We start from the raw sequence: 24275 nt of genomic DNA on the forward strand, positions 1-24275 counted from the left end.
TCCTTCGCTCTCACGTGGCCATACGTGCAAACCAAAAATAATAATAATAATAAAAATAATAATAATAATAACTTTCAAACAACCACACAGGCTGTTCCTTCACTCTCGTAAACGATGACTGGATTGGGGCATTGTGTTTATCTATAATTGCGCATAAGAAATCGAGAAATTATTATACAGCAAGTCATCACTATCCGGAAGTGGTGCTGCCCGTACGGAATGTTCACATGCATTCCACGAATTATCGCTTGTATTGAAGTAACAACTGCTGTGATACTTCCACACACAGAGTTAATTAAAATCCAAATTAAAATCAAGTTTACCTCCCTGTCTTTGCTTGCCATGACATTCGCTGCCATTGACCATTGCCACTCCTACACCACGGTAACTAAGGCACCGATCCCCATCGTAACCGGCACGGCACGTGAAGTCATCGTCGGCCGGCTGCGCACCGCCCTACGCAGCCACGCCTACGCAGCAACGTGTCCTTTCATTGGTTGGTAAATAAATGGCCGCAGCACCGTGTCCTGTCATTGGTTTGGTAAATAAATGGCCATAATTTGGGAAGCACTTGTCCAATTAATATCAAACCTTGAAAAGGCACATACTCGGGCCCCCAGCAATATACCTGGCAAGTTTCAATGAGATCGGATAAGTGGTTGGCGAGAAACAGCGGTCACAGACAAACACACACACACACATTGCTGGAATTATAGATAGATATACAAGCGAAGATGCCAGGCAATGCTGAGTCCCTCTCCCCTCCCACCCTGCCGTATCCTCCTCTCACCCCACCCTCCAGACTCCCACCAATTCCCCTCCCTCTGGACTCCCATTCCATCCATTTCCCTCCCTCGTCCTACAAAGGTACCCGGCATTGCCCAAGATCTAACGTACATCCATTGGAGTACCACAATCAAGCTCATATTTCGGGACAAAGATTTTATTCATCAAGCTTCAAAATATTGAACAAAAATGTCAACAAAGTTGAACTTATTATTGTATTTTTTTTGCTTTTGGGTACACAATACTGCATTGAATGTCTTTTCTATCAAAAACCAGAACATGTAAATTGTTTGGCGTTCCAACTCCAGAACAGCCCATATCGAGTTGTTCATGTGAAAAAGATATTCGAGATCTGTTTTGTTGTCCGACAATCAGAATGCACTCTCTAAACAACTATATAGCTGTACGGATCAAGATCACTTGTTAGCTTATCTGGAATTGGAATTCCAGATAAAAGTATTGTCATTGTGCACCATCTGTCCATCTGTCCGTCCATCCGTCTCCTATTTCGAATTCTCTGGCCAAACCGCTAAGGCTGATCCGGCTGAAATTTGGCAGCAATGTTCCGCTCCAGACTAATAATTGGGACTGCAAAGCTCGTTCTATTCACCTGATTTGAAGCAGTTCAAAATGGCTGACATTAAATTTCTCCAAAAATCTTCTTCTCCAAACCCACCAGCCAGAATGCTACCAAATTTGGGTTACAACATTAGGCCAAGGTAGGGATATAAATTGGCAGAGGTCATGCCGATCAAAACTCGGCCATTTTGTTCAACTTCAAGTCAAGTGACTGGAACAAGCTTTGTAATCCTCATCAAAGAAAAAAGAAAACAAACTCTGCACTCGACACATTTGCTTCTTGAAGGTTTACGCATTTTTCTGATGCTGATTGTCCTATTGTTAGCTTCTCCCAATCTTCATCACCCAATTGTCCACTCACACCCTCAAGGTTTGCCTTCCTGAAATCTAATAGCCTTGCTCTGCAATCCTGAACTCTAACCCTTAACAGAATCATTGCACACACAATGTTATGGTCACTTGATCAAAAATGCTCCCCGACCTCCACCACCTCCACCATCATATTGGGATTGTTACTTAAAAGGAGGTCTAACACTGCACTCCCCCTTGTGGGCTTATCTACAAACTGGGTTAAAAAGCAATCCTGGATTAAATCTCAGAAATCCTCATCCGCTCTGCCCTTTCCCTGTTCCTGGATCCAATCTATCCCTGGCAAGTTAAAATCCCCCATAATCAACACTCTTCCCTTACCACATGCCCTTTTGAATTCTTCATGTTCTCCTCCTTCCTCCTCTTCCTTCACACCCGGAGCCCTATAAAAGCATCCTACCAGTATCTTACTGTTTTTACAATCTCTAATCTCTACCCATACACAATCCTCAACATTATTTCCCTCATTAATGTTACCCCTTTATATTGATGCAATGCTGTCCTTTACCCAGATTGCTACTCCTCCTCCTATTCTCTCCTTCCTATCACACTGATACACTTTGTAGCCTTCTAATCCTGTCCTCCAGTTACTCTCCTCCTTAAACCTTGTCTCACTTCCTGCAACTATGTCGAACTCAAATGTGATGCCATATTTTGGGTCCTTAAGATCGTTGCAAATCCATTACTTAAGCTCTCCAAAAATAAAAATCGATCCCTCCTTCATGGCATCTTTACAATAATTCACCGTCTGTCCGTCTGTCTGTTCCCAGGTACCGCAAAAACGGCTGAACCGATCGCACCAATTTTTTGGGTGTGTAATCCTGGGACCCCTTGGAGTAAAATGGGCATAAATATAATAACATGACCCCCTTGATGGCTCCCGTAGGGAGTGGGTGCTTCTAGTATTTCACAATGTCGAAAACTAGAGAATGACACTCAGTAGAGCGCATACCTCCAGCAGGCTGAACAGTTTACATTTTGTATATCAAGACCACTCCTCCACTATCAATATCATTTTAAATCGGACCTCTTCCACTCTCAATATCACATTTAATAGGGTCCCCTCAACCCCCAGTATCATTTTTAATGGGGTTTCCTCCACTCTCAATATCATTTTTAATCGGACCTCTTCCACTCTCAATATCACATTTAATAGGGTCTCCTCTACCCCCAGTATCATTTTCAATGGGGTTTCCTCCACTCTCAATATCATTTTTAATAGGGTCTCCTCGACTCCCAGTATCATTTTTAATAGGGTTTCCTCCACTCTCAATATCATTTTTAATCTGACCTCTTCCACTCTCAATATCACATTTAATAGGGTCTCCTCTACCCCCAGTATCATTTTTAATGGGGTTTCCTCCACTCTCAATATCATTTTAATAGGGTCTCCTCTACTCCCAGTATGATTTTTAATAGGGTCTCCTCCACTCTCAATATCACATTTAATAGGGTCTCCTCTACTCCCAGTATCATTTTTAATAGGGTTTCCTCCACTCTCACGACCATTGTTAGTCGGGCCTTGTCCACTCTCAATATCATTTTTAATAGGGTTTCCTCCACTCTCAATGTCACATTTAATAGGGTTTCCTCCACTCTCAATATCACATTTAATAGGGTTTCCTCCACTCTCAATATCACATTTAATAGGGTTTCCTCCACTCTCAATATCACATTTAATAGGGTTTCCTCCACTCTCAATATCACATTTAATAGGGTTTCCTCCACTCTCAATATCACATTTAATAGGGTTTCCTCCACTCTCAATATCACATTTAATAGGGTTTCCTCCACTCTCAATATCACATTTAATCGGGTATCCTCCACTCTCAATATCATTTTAAATTGAGCCTCCTCCACTCTCAATATCATTTTAATCGGGTATCCTCCACTTTCACAAATAATTTTAGACGGGCCTACTCCATTCTGAATATCATTTTTAATGGGATCTCCTCCACTCTCACGACCATTTTTAGTCGGGCCTTGTCCACTCTCAATACCATTTTTAATCGGGTCTCCTCTACCCTTCATATAATTTTTAATCAGGTCTCCTCAATTCTCCACAGCATTTTTTTTAATGAGGCCTCGTCCACTCCCGGGTTGGCAGGATGGCCTTGCAGTATGTACACTTGCCCCAAAGCTGTCTCACCTGAGTTTGAATCCTGACCCAGCTATAAACTGTCATCCTGGTGTTTCACAGACCGTCCCTTCAACGGACGTTAAACAGCAATGTTTGCCAGCATTAGTTGGTGGATGTTAAAGACCCTATGTTGTCCTTCCTGAAGACTAGGCAAGCTATCCGGTACCAAGGCCAAATGCCAAATTCCTGCCATAACTCCCGCTGGGAAGGCAATGGCAAGCCACCCACTATAACATACCCTTGCTCAGGAAGCCGCTCTCGTGGCACTGATGCTCTGCAACACAATATAGTACATCAGACACAGATTCATGTGGTGTGAACTATTAAAATTATACCGAAATGCAAATGCCCTATCATAATTTCGCAATCAATGTTTTTATTGTTGAAGTAATCACATTGAAGTATAACTGTTTGTTGGGCTAATTGGTGTTTTTGTATACGTCTTCATTCGCCTCGACTTCCCCTCCTGGTCCATCTTCTGTGAAAACAAGATTGTGCAATGACAAAAGTGTTATGACATATACATATATATATATATATATATATATATATATATATATATATATATATATATATATATACATATATATTACAGACCACATACATTTCACAACAGCTCGATTATGTTTTAAAAAGCTTTGCGAAAGGTTGATGTAAAGCAGTACATGACAGAGGACAACCAAATAGCCTGCTGGGGAAACGACAGACACAGACAATTGTTGTCAAGATCATTCCGCAGAACTGCCATCTGGAGTGTAAGTTCGATTTCCATGACTTCTCTCTTCTGTGGAATAAACCATGTGGAATGTCTTCTGTGGAATTCAGTATGGGAATCTCAACACCCTGCGACAAAGTGGCAACCTGTTTCATTCAGGATTGGTTCTCAGTTATGGAAATATTCACAACTGATTGTAATCATCCTGATGCTCCATCAAGTATATCGGCTACACCACCACCACCACCACCACCACCACCAAAACCAACATGAGTGAGAAATTTCCATCGGTTTCACGAGTCAAATGTCACACCTATGTCTGAACGTGGATGGCATCATTTGAATGTCTTGCAAAGGATGCCATCCACATACGTCTTCCTTTGAAGTGTAGACTGCGAAGAACCCCCCCCCCCAACCCCCTGTCAGTACTCCTCCAGAGGTTAATTAACAACGAGGAGTCTGAGGTTGAGCATGAATTTCTCCATATGTGGTTTCTTGGCATGAATGTGTGATGCCAACCTATGGCTAGCAGCATAGTGTTGAGAGGAGAGTTTTGCATTTAAGAAGCAGTGGGAATCATTTCGCAGGCAAGGGGGCGTTTCCGGAATGATGGCCGTATGTTAAATAGAAAAGGGGGCAGCAAGGATTGCAGTGGGAATTGAGGAAGGAATTCAGGCTGACCATTTCTTAGGTCAGCGGAGGGTGGGGAAGCTATTAAGGAAGGAACTGATGATGTAATTGTGATGAGTAAGGCCAGGCAATAAATAGCATTTCAGGGAGGGAAAAGTTAAACATATTCTATACAAATGCCAGGAGTGTAAATAATAATATGCAAAGGACTTGAAGCCAAAGTAGGTAGCGAGGAGTACGATATAGTTGCAGTGAGTGAGACATGGTTAAAGGAGGAGAGTAACCAGAGAATTGGATGAGAAAGCTATCAGGTGTATCAGAGTGATAGGAAGGAGAGAATAGGAGGAGGAGTAGCAATCTGGGTAAAGGACAGCATTGCGGGTCACCCAGAGTGCTCAGATGGTGGAGCACTGGTAGAGTTTGCCAGAGAACATAGGTTAAATTCCAGATCTGGACCAATAAATTTATGCCTGGTGTTGGTTTATAATGGTTAGTGTTGTGGGCTTTGGATCCAAGGATCTTGAGTTCAAATTTCAAATCCCACTTGGCTGTTGAATGAATACCAGGTGAGGTTGACTCTGCCTGTCATGCTTCTAAGGTCGGCAAAATGAGTGCCAGCATGCTGGTATCCTGTGTCGGAGTGGCGACTCGTCCAGGATTGGTCCCAATAGCCAAGGAGACTGCTTCGGCAGCATTAACGGTCTGCACAGAGTATGGTCCAAATGGATGGATGGACATCATTGCATCAAGAAAAAGGGGTGCCATTAAGGAGGAAATCAGTGGAGAGGATTCTGTGCAGATGGAGATGAGAGATTATAAAAGCACTAAGATACTGGTAGGATGCTTTTATTAGGCTCCGGGTGTGAAGGAAGAAGAGGAAGGAGGAGTCCATGAAGAATTCAAAAGGGCATGTGGGAAGGGAAGAGTATGGATTATGGGGGATTTTAACTTGCCAGAGATAGATTGGGTCCAGGAACAGGGAAAGGGCAGAGCAGATGAGGATTTCCTAGTTTTAGTCCAGGATTGCTTTTTAACCCAGTTTGTAGATAAGCCCACGAGGAGGAGTGCAGTGTTAGACCTCTTTAGTAACGATCCCAATATGGTGGAGGAGGTGGGGGTCATTTAGGATCAAGTGACCATAACAATGTGTGTGCAAAGATTCTGTTAAGGGCTAGAGCTCAGGATAGCAGAGTTAGGCTAATAGATTTCAGGAAGCAAACCTTGAGAGGAAACAGATGGGTGATGTCGATTGGGAAAAGCTAACAATTGGACAATCAGCATCAGAAAAATGGGAAACCTTCAAGGACCAAATGTGTAGAGTGCAGAGTAAGTACGTTCCAACGAGGTGTAAAACTAGAAGCAGAAATAGGCCAGATTGGTTGAGTAGTGAGATAAGGAATGCTATTAAAAAGAAGCAAAAGGCATTTATTAGGAAAAAGCAAATACCACTCGTGGCTGCGCTGAAGGGAATAATGGGGGGGGGGGGGGTAGAAAAAAGGGGAAAGGGAGAAGGGGGAGGGGGAGTGAAGGAGGGAGATCAAAGAGGGGTGGGGGAGCAAGGAAGGAGGGGTGAGTGAGGAGGGATTGTGGAGAGAGGAGGGGTGGAGAAGGGAAGGTAGTGTAAGGGGAGGGGAAGAAAGTGGGAAGGGAAGGCAGTGTGAGTGGAGGTTTCGTCCGGACACAACCGCCGTCTGGATATGTAAGGAGGCAGAGGGAGAGAGAGGACGGGGTAGGAGAGAGAGGGGTAGAGAGAGAGAGAGAGAGAGAGAGAGAGAGAGAGAGAGAGAGAGAGAGAGAGAGAGAGAGAGAGAGAGAGAGAGAGAGGGTGGAGAGAGAGAGGTGTGGGAGGAGAATGTTACACTGTATTATGAAGAGGTGGAGCGAGGAAGGGCCAAACAGAGCGAGCTTTATGAACAACACACATAAGTGCACACACAATATATTAGTGCTTGGCTGATATCAGCAATTTTTCAGGAATCGTCCTCCTGCAGTTGGGTTACTTCTTATTAGGAGGTTGGTGGCAGGATTTGCACTCCGGCCACCGTAAAACCCTTCATTCCACAAAACACAAAAACGCAAAAAAAACCTGAAAACCCACTCCGTGGGAGTACCTCCTGTGCAGCTTCCCTTCGCAGGGCAGCTCACCGGATGACGGGATTGGGGCAAAGACTTCGGGACCCCGAATCTTTGATGATATGAAGGAAACCACGGGGTAACATTCCCGGGTCAGATTGCGGGAGAGTATGTCGGAGTGGTGCTGAGGTGTCGTCCACCATACGGCGGTCTCCTTGGGTTAACCTTTGGCGGTCCCTTCGGGTGGGTACCTGGAATGTCCTATCCCTACGAGAGGATGATCACCTGTCTCTGTTATCATCGGAGCTCAAGCGTTTGGACATCGGTATTGCAGCTCTCTCTGAGGTTCGGAGACCGGATTGCGGTGAGATAATGGTGAGTGGTGACACCTACAATTGGTCTGGTCGCTCTGATGGTTACCATTCCCAAGGAGTTGCTACAGCCGTGTACAATAAGCTGACTCCAATGATAATTGAGGTAACACTGGTCAATGAGCGTATTATGAGACAAAGGATTCGTCACTCCTTTGGTGTCATTTCCCTGGTCTCTGTCTATGCTCCGACTGAGGCGAGTGATCTCACCGTGAAGGATGCATTCTACGCCACACTCGAGTCTGTGGTTGATCAGTGCCCCAGACGAGATACACTTCTAGTCTTGGGGGATTTCAATGCATCGACTGGAACTGATAGGGATGGTTATGAAACGTGTATTGGTCCCCATGGGTCAGGAACTATGAACCAGAATAGCACTAAGTTCCTTGACTTTGCAAGAAGTCATGGACTTAGGGTGGCTGGTTCATGGTTTCAGCGCCCACAAGCTCATCACTGGACTTGGTATTCCAACGCTGGCGGTGTGGAAAAGGAGATTGATCATGTAATCGTTGATGGTCGCTGGAGGATGATCCAGAACTGCAGGGTCTACCGGAGTGCTCAGTTCCTCAATACTGACCACCGGCTTATTGTCACAACTCTGACATTGCACCTGAAAACCAGGAGAATGGTACCATCCCAGCCGAGGCTGGAGGTTGGCAAGCTCAAGGATGAGAGGGCAGCCAAGGAGTTTCCGAACAGGCTGAGTGGAGATTTGGGGGGTCTGGGTGCTTTGGGAGGTCCTGAAGAGTTGTGGAGTGCCTTCAAGACCACCGTCCTTGATGTTGCCGGTGGATGTCTTGGAACTCACCGCAGGGCAAAGAAGAATTTTGTCTCTCAAGGGACACTGGATGCCATTGACCAGAGTCGCAGGGCCAGGCTGAATGGCAGAGCTGAGCTGTTCAGAGAGCTGAGGCGTAAAACTCGACGTGCAATAAGGGTGGACAAGGAGGCCTATGTGTGAGGAATCTGTGAGGGGGTAGAACATCACCTGTGGTCAGGTGATTCTTGGCCTGCTTACAGGGGAATTCGCAGATTGCGTTCATCCAAGCCCATCCCTCGGAGCACTGCAGTTAGAGCAGAGAGTGGTAGGCTCTTGACAGAGGAGTCGGAAGTGAAGGCCCCTGCGCCAGTTGCTTTGAGCGGTTGTACCAGGCTGATCCCCCAGCTGTCGAGTTAGACATCAGGTGTGTTACAATCCCTGTTGCTGACCCTCGAATCAACTGTGGTCCACCTTCGTTTGTGGAAACACAGGCTGCGGTGAACCGGTTGAAATGGGGTAATGCTCCAAGGATCTGTGGCATCCATGCTGAACTTCTCAAGGCTGGTGGAAATGCTGCACTCATGTCATTGCATGCAGTTCTGTGCTCTGCCCAGAACACAGGCATCATCCCAACTGACTGGAAGAGGGGCCTTGTTGTCCCTCTCTGGAAAGGGAAGGGTGATCGCCAAGACTGCAACAACTACCGAGGGGTGACGCTGCTCTCAGTGCCGGGCAAGGCCTTTGCTCGGATAATTCTTGATAGGCTTCGCCACCATCTGCTTGAGCACCAGCGTCCAGAGCAGTCAGGCTTTACACCAAAGAGGTCAACGATTGACCGTCTCCTTGCTCTTCAGGTCCTCACCGAACACAAATGAGAGTTTTGGAAGGGGCTGCTTGCAGCCTATGTCGATCTCTGTAAAGCGTTTGATTCAGTGAAACGGGATGCCCTCTGGAGGATTCTTGGTCTTCGTGGGGTGCCACCAAAACTGATCGATCTGATGTCTGAACTCTACTCTGGTACTGAGAGTGCTGTGAGATGTGGTAGTACCATCTCTGACTTATTTCCAGTTGTTACTGGAGTTCGTCAGGGGTGTGTACTGGCCCCCACACTTTTCAGCGCTTGTATGGACTGGATTTTAGGGAGGATGTCGGAGAGATCAAGCTGCGGTGCATCGTTTGGGAATGTCAAGATCTCTGACCTTGATTTCGCAGATGATGCAGTCATCTTTGCAGAGACTTTAGATATCCTTTTGGGGGCCCTCGAGGTGCTGAATGAGGAGTCAGAGCCACTGGGATTATAGGTTTCCTGGGTCAATACGAAGATCCAGGCTTTCAATGACATCTTGGATGCTGCTGTCCTGTCTGTGCCTGTTTGTGGTGAGGATGTTGAGGTCGTGGAGAGATTCACTTTCCTCAGCAGTGATATTCATGTCTCTGCTGGCTGTGAGTCAGAGGTGAACATACGTCTGGGTCGGGCCTGGGGAGTCATGGATTCACTGGATAATGGGGTGTGGCGCTGCCGGTACCTGTGCGGTGGGATGAAAGTCCGAGTCTGCAGGTCCTTGGTGCTTCCAGTCTTGCTCTATGGATGTGAGACTTGGACTCTGACCAAGGATCTGAGATGGAGTCTTTATTCCTTTGGTACCAGGTCTCTTCGGAGAATCCTTGGCTATCGCTGGTCGGATTTTGTGTCCAACGAGCAGTTGCTGAGAGAGACTCAAATGAGATTTGTTACCTGCATATTCCGTGAGCATCAGCTGCGGCTCTATGGACATGTGGCTCGTTTTCCTGACGCTGATCCTGCTCATCAGATTCTCTCAGCGAGGGAGCCTCGTGAGTGGAAGAGGCCAATGGGCCGACCACGTGCCTCATGGTTGCAGCAGGTTGATCGGAATCTCAAGGAGATTGGGATGGGCCAGGCATCTGCCTGGGGGATGGCCAGACGGAGGCCCCTGGAGTACCGGCGGAAAGTGGACACAGCGACTCGCTGCTCTGGCACATGCTCCCATACCTGACCTGACCTGACTTGACCTGTCAGGTTGGAGTCAGCATGATTACCAACTACAGTACTTACTGCATTCAATCCAGAAACCTTGAGTGGCTTTCACCCTTGTTTTCGGAGAATTTAATTTTTTTTCAAAAAACAACAACATTGCATTATTGACATTTCAAGGATATGTGGAAAAACATTAATCGTTATCCACAGCTGCCAATCATCACGTGATGGGTGGAAAAAAAAATGGCTCTGTAATTCAGAAAACACTTTAATATGGCAAGCAGCTCGGAAATTGGGTGATATCATAATAATATATCTTGCTTTGAAACTCACAAAGAGAAAAACGTATAACCTTTCTAAAGCACACCCGGTTCATATAAAATAACCAATTGCTTTAGAAACAGCCTGAGGGCAAAGGACAACGGACGACACTGCAGAGGTTAAAAGTTGAAACCTCCACCACGGTGCCACGCACCACAGGCCTGGGTGTGAATTCGTTCCACGCACCTGCAATTCCCACGCACCGCACACATCTAACCAAGCATGCACGCACGCACGCGTACACACACGTACACACACACACACACACACACACACACACACACACACACACACACACACACCAGTTAAGAGTCCCTTTAGAAATCCAAAACTACATAATTATACCACATCCATGTGTGCTGTCTACATACCTCTTCATGCTTAGAGCAAACTTCCCTACGAATCAGGACATAAACTATGTGCGTAGTACTGCTATCTACTGTGGAGTGCTCGCCAAGTGGCTTAAGCACTCAAGCAAACACTCCAACGAAACAGTTGATAAGTAACGGCAGGCTTGGAAAGCGGTAGTAAGCTGATTTGTAATGGGACACAACCGCAAAAGCCAAATAAACATCGGTGATTCCTTAACATTTTCAGATTTCACTGCAATATTCAAGTTATTTAGTCCACATGATCCAATCCTCAAAGCAGCAATTATATTTCGATTAAATACGTTAATTTGTCCATGAGAGTATATCGTATTAAATTGTATCATGTAATGTTTGAAATCACTTCGACCTCCTAATTTGAAAACTATAGCACTTACAAAAGTGATGTATACAGCGATTTGTAGGTGTGAAGATGAGGCTTTCGATGACAGGTGTGAGGAAAGTGAAAAAAACATTTTGAGCGCTTTATCGTTAATAAACTGTTGCGGCCTGTTTCAATTCAAGGCATTGTTAGGCATCCCCCCCCCCCCCAAAAAAATGGCGTATTAAGACCCCAGCAAGAGAGAGCAGGTTGAGCAAGGATGAGCCTTGCTAAAGCATAATTAAGGAAGGCAGTTAATTATCTTCAAAAGGGGAGTTTTAATTAATCCAAAGAACCAATTTTCAACATTTCACTCCCCCGGAGTTCCCTTCGTGTGCATGCAAAGTTTCAGACCGCTAGATTTCATAGTTTTGGAGTTATGGAGGAGATACACACGCACGCACGCACGCACACTTATTAGTATAGATAAAATAAGAGAACTGGAATTAGATTGATATCACTATCGGAATAAACAGACGCAAGTTAAGAAAATAACTCGGCAAGCCAAAAGAGAGTATGGTAAGGACATGGCTAAGAATATTAAGCATCATAGCAAGACTTTCTTTAAGTATATCAGGGGAAAAGAACAGGTTAGGACCAGTGTGGACCCATTAAGGAATAGCACCTGGAAGGTGGTTAGTGATGAAAGTGAGATGGCAGGCTTATTAAACAGGTATATTGCTTCAACTTTTCCAGAATAACAGTCAGCAGAATTGCCAATAGCTGAGAGTATCTATCGAGGAGGTGAGGAAGGGCTTTTACAGAAGATCCAGGATGGAGTGGAGGAAGTAAAGGAACAGCGAAGTAATCTAAGAGTAGATAAGGCTCCCTGGCTAGATAATATGCACCCGAGAGTATTGATGGAAGTGGCTGAGCAGGTAAGTGAGATTTTAATGGATATTTTCAATAGTTCCTTGGAGTCAGGACAGGTACCGGAGGATTGGAGAGTCACAAATGTAACACCATTATTTAAGAAAGGATCCAGATAGTGGAGCAACTTAGCTAAATATAGCATAACAATTGTGCATTTTGTGAGGAAAGCACCAAATTTGGCGCACGAGTCGCCTATCATATTATGAACAGATTTGGATATTGGGCCATCTCAAATTCAGCCGCTGATGGCTGTGGCAGCCATTTTCCACTACCATCAAAAATTTTGAGATGGCCCAATATCGAAATCTGTTCATAATATGATAGGCGACTCGTGTGCCAAATTTGGTGCTTTCCTCACAAAATGCACAATTGTTATGCTAAGTTGCCCCACTAAGAAAAGAATTGGGGAACTATAGACCTGTTAGTTTGACTTCAGTTGTGGGGAAGGTGTTGGAGACATTAATTAAAGACCAGATAAGGAACCATTGAAGCAAATACAAACTAATTAAAGGTAGTCAGCATGGGTGTACCAAAGGTAGTTGTTGACCTTGGGCCTATGTTGACTTTTTGGTCGATGTTGACCTGAAAAATAACTGGTGATTGAATTCAGTGACCTGAAATATAAATCCTCTTCAAATTTCAAGTCAATTGGATGAAAATTGAGGATTTTAGAAATACCCCTTTAGTTGTTGGCCTTTGGCCGATGTTCACCTTTTGACTTTTTGACCTCAAAAACAATAGACTTCTTCCTTATGACAAGCTCGACCATGCGGTGAAGTTTCATGAAGGTCGGTTTAAAATTGTGACCTGTAGGTGACAGACAAACAGACAAACAGACAGACAGAGTAACAAAATCGACTGACCAATATACTTGAACAATCTTCGATTTTGCAAGGTAACAAACAGACAGAGAGGGGTGAGAACATAACCTCCTTCCATCTTCGGTGGCGGAGGTAAAAATTCACAGAAAAAAACGAATGCTGTTTGACACCTGGAAGAAAGACGAGGCAGCGATGGGAAAAAAAGGAAAAGGAAAAAGGAAATCAACGCAAAACTCCGCAACAGTTCAAACAAACCCTCCTTACCCCGACCCCATCATCTGTATCCAAAAGGCCTCTTTTGCTTTGATTAACGGATAGCGGATACCTCTACAAATGGCAAAAAACAACTCGTTCCCCATGGTGAGAAGCATACCCATAAAGTTTTATTGAACCAAATCCATTCTATATATTCACAACTAACACAGACCGACACGAGCCTTCACAGGAACAAATACAGTATTCCATTGTAATTTGGACTTGAGGCAAAGTAGGTCTTTGCCTTCTTTTATGAACTTGTCTTTTTTATCCTCTGCAAAAAGATCCATCTAAGAGGAAGTAGCTTGAAACAACTGCTCAAACCTGTTAGAATTGAATGTACACTTTTGCAAAGTCATGTGTGATCACTGTTGTACCTTGCCTTTTGATATGGAGAATTGGAGATTTCTTTTGTTTGTTTACAGACTACTCCATGACATTGCACCTGGCATCTTTCCTCACTTGCTGCATCAAGTCCCATCTACACTCACCTGAAGCGCTTCCCTCCGAAGGAACTCGAGGCGTGCGAGCCTTTCTACAAGCCAGTAAGGCAAATCTGGAATGGCCACGTGAATCACGTACTTGAGTAGCAGAGCAAAGTGCTGGGGAAATGGGCAGAGTTGGACATAGTGAGTCAGAGTTGGACTCTCCTGAGAAAATCAGTCAAGGTGCAAGTGACAGCAATTTGTCCACACCATTTGGGTAAGGAGGGGTTCAAGGATTAGCATCCCTAACTATACATCAAAAAGAACATCATACCTGAATGTGAGAAGGCAAAGGAAAGGAAAAACGTAAGTGACGAAGTGATTTGGATGAGGAGAGGGAGATGATGGGTGTCCAAGTTACATGAAACACTGTTATCCACTTTTGTTATTCCTAAATATTTTGCTGATATACTAATAATGCCAAAGTTATTGATTTGGAGTTGGATGCTGATGCATGTCGTGCTCACCTCCAAAAACACAACAAGGAGCAAGGTGACATATCGAGGCTGCTCTGGAAAGAGGCGGGTCAGCTGACCACCCTGGCCGATCAATGCACAGTTTACGACAATCGCGACAACTCCCATTGCTTCCATGACATCCTGTGAAGATACATGTTGGATTCCATGTCACCATTTTAAAGGAATCAAAAATACAAGCATCTCAAAAGAGGTTCCTGAGCATACATTGCCAATGGTAACGTGCAGCGCAGCACTTTGATTAAACACGCACGAAGCAAACAACAACATTCGAGTTCCGGCACTATTGAAGCAAAATAAAAAGGTTTCTTGAAATGCAAGTGCTGGAAACAGCGGCAAGTAGAAGTCCTGAACCTAAAGCGAATGATCAAGGTTCCTCTGGATTATCGAATGCATTCAACGATGTAATAATCATTGCATCCTCTGGTTAATAATAATGCATCAATCATCAAATCAGAATGTGGTCCAAGGAGAAGTGTTTGTATTGCTAAAAATGAATCTCAAAAAAAGGGTCATCAACCACTTATAAAGGTGATGTTGAATCGAATTTGGCAAATACCTTGCTGTTATTTCTCAAAAAAATTTGATATGCAGTGGAAGCTTCAACATCATCGAGTTGTCGAGTTACCTGCCACGGGCCAATGCCACGTGCGTGCTCAGCAAAGGGACGCTGGAGAGCGGCACACAGTTTGATAGTGTCAGCACGAGCCTCCAACAGATTGTTTAGTAGTGCGAGAAAGGCAGCGGGTGGAAATATGCAGGCGAAGAATGCAACATGTCCAAACTGCAGCATCATTTCCAGATGATCCTGCAGAATATCCTGTTCATTTCCCAGGGGGGTAGAAAAGAAAGCATTCATTTGGTCAACGACTTATGTTGCATTGTTATTTTGGACAAGAAAAGTTAAAAAAAAAAAAACAGTTCACTACTCAAGGACTTTCGAAAGGTGTGCGTTTTCAAGGACTCACGTCCACTAGTCGGGGAGCTTTTAACCTGTCGCTGCTAGCGTGAAATCTCGAAGTCAGGTAGTCTTTTAAGCACAATTTTCAGCATTTCAACAAAGCAGTGGCAATATCAAAAGGGTTCATCAGAGTTGCTGTGTTCCTGAATGCAAATCGGGTGCAGAGAAAATTTAGGAAATACAAGAAATATCTGTGGATGAGTCACGTAATCACTGTGAGTCGAGTTCCTACCATTTCCTGTAAAGAAAATTTTCCTCTTGTCAGGTCAGGTTCGATCTGTGACCTGCTACAGGTACCATGTAAACCTGTACTAACCTGTTCCATGGTCGGGTTGTCGGCGACTAAACCGTCTCCCCCACCAGGTTTTCTGGTGAGGAGGGTGTTTGGATATGGACACCCAGCAGGATTAAAAACAAAACCTGTCAAAGGGCGGAGGAGCTCCTTGTGAGCCAACGGCCATCCATATCTAGTGCCCAACTGTGTCTGCGGACGTCCTCCTGCAGTTGGGTTACTTCTTATTAGGAGGTTGGTGGCAGGATTTGCACTCCAGCCACCGTAAAACGCTTCATTCCGCAAAACGCAAAAACGCAAAAAAATCTGAAAACCCACTCCGTGGGAGTACCTCCTGTGCAGCTTCCCTTCGCAGGGCAGCTCACCGGATGATGGGATTGGGGCAAAGCCTTCGGGACCCCCAATCTTTGATAGGAGGGAAACCACGGGGTAACATCCCTGGGTCAGATTGCGGGAGAGTGTGTCGGAGTGGTGCTGAGGTGTCGTCCACCAGACGGCGGTCTCCTTGGGTTAACCTGAGGCGGTCCCTTCGGGTGGGTGCCTGGAATGTCCTATCCCTAAGAGAGGATGATCACCTGTCTCTGTTATCATCTGAGCTCAAGCGTTTGGACATCGGGATTGCAGCTCTCTCTGAGGTTCGGAGACCGGATTGCGGCGAGATAATGGTGGGTGGTTACACCTACTATTGGTCTGGTCGCTCTGATGGTTACCATACCCAAGGAGTTGCTGTAGCTGTGTCCAATAAGCTGACCCCAATGATAATTGAGGTAACACCGGTCAACGAGCGTATTATGAGATTAAGGATTCATCGCTCCTTAGGTGTCATTTCCCTGGTCTCTATTTATGCTCCGACTGAGGCGAGTGATCTCACCGTGAAGGATGCATTCTACGCCACACTCGAGTCTGTGGTTGATCAGTGCCCCAGACGAGATACACTTCTAGTCTTGGGGGATTTCAATGCATCGACTGGAACTGATAGGGATGGTTATGAGGTGTGTGTTGGTCCCCATGGGTCAGGAACTATGAACCAGAATAGCACTAAGTTCCTTGACTTTGCAAGAAGTCATGGACTTAGGGTGGCTGGTTCATGGTTTCAGCGCCCGCAAGCTCATCGCTGGACTTGGTATTCCAACGCTGGCGGTGTGGCAAAGGAGATTGACCATGTCCTCATTGACGGTCGTTGGAGGATGATCCAGAACTGCAGGGTCTACCGGAGTGCTCAGTTCCTCAATACTGACCACAGGCTTGTTGTAGCAACTCTAAAGCTGCACCTTAAATCCTGGAGAATGGTACCATCCCAGCCTAGGCTGGATGTTGCCAAGCTCAGGGATGAGAGAGTAGCTGAGGAGTTTGCGAACAGGCTGAGTGGACACTTGGGGGGTCTGGGTGCTTTGGGGGGTCCTGAAGAGTTGTGGAGCACCTTCAAGACCACCGTCCTTGATGTTGCCGGTGGATGCCTTGGAGTTCACCGCAGGGCAAAGAAGAATTTTGTCTCTCAAGGGACACTGGATACCATTGACCAGAGTCGCAGGGCCAGGCTGAATGGCAGAGCTGAGCTGTTCAGGGAGCTGAGGCGTAAAACTGTACGTGCACTGAGGGTGGACAAGGAGGCCTATGTGCGAGGAATCTGTGAGGGGGTGGAGAATCACCTGTGGACAGGTGATTCTCGTCCCGCTTACAGGGGAATTCGCGCATTACGTTCATCCAAGCCCATCCCTCGGAGCACTGCAGTTCGAGCAGAGAGTGGTAGGCTCTTGACAGAGGAGTCTGAAGTGAAGGCCCGCTGGGCCGGTTACTTTGAGCGGTTGTACCAGGCTGATCCCCCAGCTGTCGAGTTGGACGTCAAGGGTGTTACAATCCCTGTTGCTGACCCTCGAATCAACTGTGGTCCACCATCGCTTTTGGAAACACGGGCTGCGGTGAACCAGTTGAAACGGGGCAAAGCTCCAGGGATCTGTGGCATCCATGCTGAACTTCTCAAGGCTGGTGGAAATGCTGCACTCGCGTCGTTGCATGCAGTTTTGTGCTCTGCCTGGAACACAGGCATCATCCCAACTGACTGGAAGAGGGGCCTTGTTGTCCCTCTCTGGAAAGGGAAGGGTGATCGCCAAGACTGCAACAACTACCGAGGGGTGACGCTGCTCTCAGTGCCGGGCAAGGTCTTTGCTCGGATAATTCTTGATAGGGTTCGCCACCATCTGCTTGAGCACCAGCGTCCAGAGCAGTCAGGCTTTACACCAAAGAGGTCAACGATTGACCGTATCCTTGCTCTTCGTGTCCTCACTGAACGCAGACGAGAGTTTCGGCAGGGGCTGCTTGCAGCCTATGTTGATCTCTGTAAAGCGTTCGATTCAGTGAATCGGGATGTCCTCTGGAGGATTCTTGGTCTTCGTGGGGTGCCACCGAAACTGATCGATCTGATGTCTGAACTCTACTCTGGTACTGAGAGTGCTGTGAAGTGTGGTGGTACCGCCTCTGACTTATTTCCAGTTGTTACTGGAGTTCGTCAGGGATGTGTACTTGCCCCCACACTTTTCAGCACTTGTATGGACTGGATTTTTGGGAGGATGTCGGAGAGATCAAGCTGCGGTGCATCGTTTGGCAATGTCAAGATCTCGGACCTTGATTTTGCAGATGATGCAGTCATCTTTGCGGAGACTTTAGACATCCTCTTGGGGGCCCTCGAGGTGCTGAATGAGGAGTCGGAGCCGTTGGGATTACGGATTTCTTGGGTCAAAACAAAGATCCAGGCTTTCGGTGACATCTTGGATGCTGCTGTCCTGTCTGTGTCTGTTTGTGGTGAGGATGTTGAGGTCGTGGATAGATTCACTTACCTTGGCAGTGATATTCATGTCTCCGCAGGTTGTGAGCCGGAGGTCAATAGACGTCTGGGTCGGGCCTGGGGAGTCATGGATTCACTGGATCATGGGGTGTGGCGCTGCCGGTACCTGTGCGGGAGGACGAAAGTCCGAGTCTTCAGGTCCTTGGTACTTCCAGTCTTGCTCTATGGGTGCGAGACTTGGACTTTGACCAAGGATCTGAGACGGAGACTTAATTCCTTTGGTACCAGGTCTCTTCGGAGAATCCTTGGCTATCGCTGGTCGGATTTTGTGTCCAACGAGCGGTTGCTGAGAGAGACTCGGATGAGATTTGTTACCTGCATAGTCCGTGAGCGTCAGCTGCGGCTGTATGGACATGTGGCTCGTTTTCCTGACGCTGATCCTGCTCACCAGATTCTCTCAGCGAGGGAGTCTCATGAGTGGAGGAGGCCAGTGGGCCGACCACGTGCCTCATGGTTGCAGCAGGTTGACCATCATCTCAAGGAGATGGGGATGGGCCTGGCATCTGCCTGGGGGATGGCCAGACGGAGGCCCCCGGAGTACCGGCGGAAAGTGGACGCAGCGACGCGCTGTTCTGGCACATGCTCCCATACCTGACCCTGACCTGACCCTGTAAAGAAATACAAGTGAGTGGCACACCTCACACACACACACACACACACACACACACACACACACACACACACACACACACACACATATAAAAACACTCGCACACATGGATCAACATCATCCCCACTTTGGGGACAGAGGGGGAAACAGAAAATAGATCAGGAGATGGTTTGATCCATGGGTCGTGGTTCCTTGCCGGGGTGAAGATGGATGCTCGGGACCAGGCAAGGCTCCGTTCAGTCTTGGAGACTCACGAGTGGAGATGACGACCAGTGGTGGCGGCGCATACACACATGCACATGCACACATGTTATTTCGTACGCAGCCTGTGGCTGTTGGTTACCTCATTTATTGAAGCAGTTCCCCTGTTACCAGTAAGCTGGTACTCATTTTGCCGACCTCGCAAGGATGACAGGCTGAGTCAACCCACCTGGTGTTATTTCAACGGGAACAACAGTGGCTCAAACCCAGGAGCCTAAGATCTTAAGCCAGCCTCCTGAACCGTTAAGCCAACACCAGACTTACACACATACATGAATTGTCATGAAACTTACACATTCATGGACAGTTGTGATTGTACATGCACATGAATCATGATTATACACATATTATATACAGACACACACTCACACACACACACACACACACACACACACACACACACACACACACACACACATACACACACACACACACGCTATACTTTGATTGAGACCTGGTAGGTGTCCATTCTATTTCCTGAAACCCACCCACATGTGGAGATAGCAGATAACAACATCAACTTGCAAGCACACACACGTATATGCGAGAGCACACTCATATATACACATATACACGAATGTGGATACTTTGAAACCTGGGAGGGCTCCATTCCACCTTAGGAAACATGTGTATATAGATAACAACCAACACACACGCACGCACGCACACACACACACTTCTGCTTTTAGCAATAGATGCAAAAATCGAGTATAATTCCTTCTTTCTTTTGCGGCCCCAGAACCAACCTATATATACATTAATTTTTTTTACTATTATTTATTTATAACAGCCCTCAGAGCTCCCACTCAAAAGTTGATTTTAAACTTACTCTGTGCATTCATAAACCCTCGATATGTCTTTCCATTCACTGTTAAGAAGCACCCAAACCAGGTACGGTGTCTCCCTCAGGGAAGTCTGCCTGGTACAACTGGCTCCCACATATATAACTGGCACAAGCTTTGTGTATTTTCCCATCGTGAAGATGTCCTTTTTCGAAAAGTTGGTAACCATTCCTTTGTTAGTAATGACACAAAGCACCGTCTTTCCAATGATGTCCATTAAATAAATCACCGAGCCTGCTATGTTTACAGGAGGCACTCCTACAAGGTTAAAAGTCCACTCACTGGCAGCGATGGTCGAGACTTTGGGTGGCATACACCCCGTCCACAGTTATTCGGGCCTTGCACTGGTCCACGTTATTGGGAGTGTGCAGTACGGGAAGGGCAGCTCTAGCATCTCAGCCATGTCGGCGAGCTGAGAAAGTTGTCCTTCGCAGAAGCTACACACACACTTCCGATGAAACTTCACCACCACCTCCATCACCCGTGATGTGCCAAAGTTTGTTCACGGCATTAAAAAAAATTAATCCAGGAGGTATTTACTCACTTCTCCGTTTATACATATTTTGTGGGTCATCCATGTCTACCAGTGTTTCGCCGGTTATCTTATCTAGCGGCGACCAGATGAGCGCCTCGGGTATGCCCCTATGTCTCCTATTATAATATGTGTTGCAATATCCTTCAGAGCTGTTCATGGATATTCCTAGAAAGTGATTTTGGTTTCATATTATTATCATGATATATTTTGTTATCACATCCAATTTAATAAATTTGCTGCGAGACCTCAACATTTGTACCCAATTGTACATGCCAAATAATGCCTCCTCATGAGAATGAATGCACCGATTTATAACAGCCATGCTGATGAAGGTCAGTGAGCCAGAAATGCATCCATGGATTGATTCCCTTCCCAAGGGGTGGGCTGGCATTGGCTGACTGACACTCTGGGTATCAGTGTAGCTGTGAACACATTGCTTTGTTTGCGGTGTGCAGCTCTGTGTCTTTCACAGACTGCAACTACGAGCGGAAGTGGCTATCTCAACTGTACTAATGATAATAACAATAGTTACATTGATTTTAAGGCTCATGATAAGGTACATAAATCACATGCATGACATTAGGAGACATCAATGTACTTTATTGTTCCATGGAAATTAATAAACAATGGGAAAACATATATATATATATATATATATATATATATATATATCTTGGTGTGTGGGATTTGAACCTTTTTGAAAAGGAATCCAATTAAAAATTCCTACAAACATACCTCATATTTCTTCATGCAGCCTTCCACCTCTGCTTGGAAAAAGAAGGCACCTTCAAGCTTCGATTTCCACCACTGATCATCTTCTTCATCGGTGATGTCTCCGTCACTAGTATCAACCACGTTCCAGAGACCAATCTCATGTTTATTCCCTTTGTTCCAGGAAATGACATCAATGTTATTACTTTGCCTCTTTAATTTGTTTTCACCATGTTCGGATGTCCTACTTTTACATCTCTCAGAAAGTTCCTCTTGGTTAAAATCTTCATGAAAATTTTCTGCGTTATTCATCTCTTCTTCGTGCAATGCACGTTGCCGATCTTCTTCAAAGATTCTTTCAGTCAATCCATTTGTTTGAGTCGTTTCACTGTCGGCCTCAAGGGTGGACAATTCCTTTCCAGGTTCTGCAGTTGTTTCTGTAGTTTCAGTTGCAATATCTTGATCCTGTTCTTCCTTTTCCAAATCGTCATCTTCGATGCACTTGTCGACAATGGTTTCTACGTCGTCCCCTGCATCGTTATCCACGCGATCATCTGCACTGCTGGAGAAGTTAAAGAGCAAGACAGTTCAAAATAAATTAATAAATATAAAAACAGCACAGCAGTCTTGAGATATGCTTCATTGAGAGTTGGAGAACATGGCAGACAACCACGAGATAGGTTGAGGAGTAGACCTTTTAACTTTGAATAAAGCTTCCAATGTAATCCAGAATAAAACCTGAGTCGGGATGGAGACCCATCCAGGATTACAAGCCCTGGCAAAAGTAACCATTTTGGCAGAACCGACGCTTTCTATGGTGCACAGGACAAGACATGTTCTGAGATGCAACAAACCCCTACTGACAATGGAACAGAAGGCAGGTTGACTAGGAGTCGCCTCCACAGGTGAGTGCGTTAAGAGCCGCGCTATGTTGCTCTTCATCAGCTTACACACAACACCTGGTACTTTGTGTAGGTATGACATTCAAGTATTGCATTTCACTGTTGAGAGAAACCTTACCTTCCTTCCCACACGTTACCCGTGGAACTCAGCCGGGGAGCACCGAGGAGCTGCAGGATGAAAAGGGCAACGCGTCTGCCTCCGGCGCTGCACCACAGCACCAGGTAGTTGTCCTAGGAGAGTGGAAGTACCGTAAATGTTGACAGATATGTTTGGACTGTAGTTGAAAAGTTAAAGGTTTAGTGCTCTATTTACGATTCATGTATTATGGTTACATTTTAACTTATTATCACTCATGTTTATCATTATGTGGTGTAGTGCTCAAAGTTTGAAAAGATGGCCATAATATTTGACCTTTTAATTTGAACAAGTCATGATCACTATTACCGCATGCGAACAATTCCCATGCCTTGCAATTCCTACACCTCTCAACGTTCTCCTGACATCTTACATAAAACAGGTGATAAATGAGCAACCGTCAAATCTCCATCTATACTCATAAATGTCAATGTGTGAGTCAGTGTGTCAGTGTGTGTGTCTCATCCACAACTCCAAAACCATAAAACCAAGCAGCCTGAAACTTTACATGCATACTCAGAAAACTCCAAGTAAGTGCAAGAGTGAAAATTGGGTGTTTGGGATAATTAAAACACCCCTTAAATTATATCCTTCATCAGGCGATCTTCGGCCACCTCGCTATCTGGGGTCTCAAAGTGTTCCCTGGGTAACCTCACCGGGGACTGAAGCCGCCATGTTTTTTGGCCTGCTCAACATTGCCTTAACTTGGAACAGGCCGTAACGATTTCTTAACCATAAAGTTGTTGTTTTCACTTTCCTCACTCATATTATCGAATACCTGTTTGTCAAAGCCACGAATCGCTGGGTACATTGCAATGCTTATAAACAAAGAGGTATTTGCTTTCTTCTGAGATATGATACATCCAATTCCGATGAAACTTCACGACAACCTTAATCACCCATGATGTACCAAAGTTTGTTCATGACATTAAAAAAAATTCGACTCCAAGGGGTTCTACAGGGGGATTGCCCCCCAAAATATGTATTTGCATTCTTTTCTGAAGCCACACACACAATTTCGATGAAACTTGACCACAACCTTTATCACCCATGATTTACCAAGGTTTGTTCATGGCATTAAAAAAAAATCCATAGGTATTTACTTTCTTCTCCACGATATATTTTGTGGGTCATCCATGTCTACCAGTGGTTACCTCTTTATCTTATCCAGCTGCTACCAGGTGAGAGCCCAGGGGTACTTCCCCAATGTTTAATATCTCTGTGAGGTTCTTTGTCATCATTCCTGTAGGTCCAGCCGTCACTGGTACCACTTTGGCATTCTTCAGCTTCCAGGATCTTCTCACTTCATTCTTGTGGTCTTGGTGTTTTGTCATTTTCTTGATTTCTGCATCGTTTAGTCCAAAATCACTGCTACTAACACCTCAATAAGCAATGCCTTCTTCTCTTTTTTGTTTTTTTTACCTAAGTATGATATCCGGTCGCAACACTTTGTTTTCGATGTTCACTCTCAATGGGATCATTAGTTCATACGTGAGTGGTAGGTACTTCCATGTTCTCAGTGATTACTTTTGGTTCATGTTCCCACAAATTTTCTGGAACTTGGACATCAAAGGTTTTGCAGATGTGCCAGACATTATAAGCTCTGTTGTGTCATTGTGTGTACAGCTGTTCTGACATGAGTTTGTTTTTGTGTGTGTGTTCAGTCATTCAGCATAACATATCATTCTCTTTCCTAACCCCACCTCCACCCCTCACGTTTTACTTCAAATATATTTTGTAACTACTCATTTTTGTTTTTTTAATATTATCTAAGGCCTATGGA

The 24275-nt window shown here is 45.4% G+C and overlaps 1 protein-coding gene across 4 annotated transcripts in view; it reads right to left on the minus strand.

Moving 5' to 3' along the window:
- Positions 1–927: 927 nt before the first annotated feature.
- LOC147019021 (anoctamin-8-like) overlaps positions 928–24275 on the minus strand; it is a 92351-nt gene continuing 69003 nt past the window's right edge. For all 4 annotated transcript variants that reach the window (XM_085899185.1, XM_085899183.1, XM_085899184.1 and 1 more), the window contains 7 exons: positions 22475–22587; positions 21479–22016; positions 15029–15220; positions 14392–14523; positions 13931–14041; positions 4270–4352; positions 928–4148 (listed from right to left, as the gene is read on the minus strand). In XM_085899185.1, the coding sequence (XP_085755311.1) occupies positions 3977–4148; positions 4270–4352; positions 13931–14041; positions 14392–14523; positions 15029–15220; positions 21479–22016; positions 22475–22587 (1341 nt within the window). In that variant the 3' untranslated portion in view covers positions 928–3976. The remainder of the gene's footprint in view (positions 4149–4269; positions 4353–13930; positions 14042–14391; positions 14524–15028; positions 15221–21478; positions 22017–22474; positions 22588–24275) is intronic.

Source organism: Eptatretus burgeri, chromosome 10 (genome assembly GCF_056783735.1).
Source record: "Eptatretus burgeri isolate ZD-2024b chromosome 10, Ebu_testis_v1, whole genome shotgun sequence".
Taxonomy (NCBI): domain Eukaryota; kingdom Metazoa; phylum Chordata; class Myxini; order Myxiniformes; family Myxinidae; genus Eptatretus; species Eptatretus burgeri.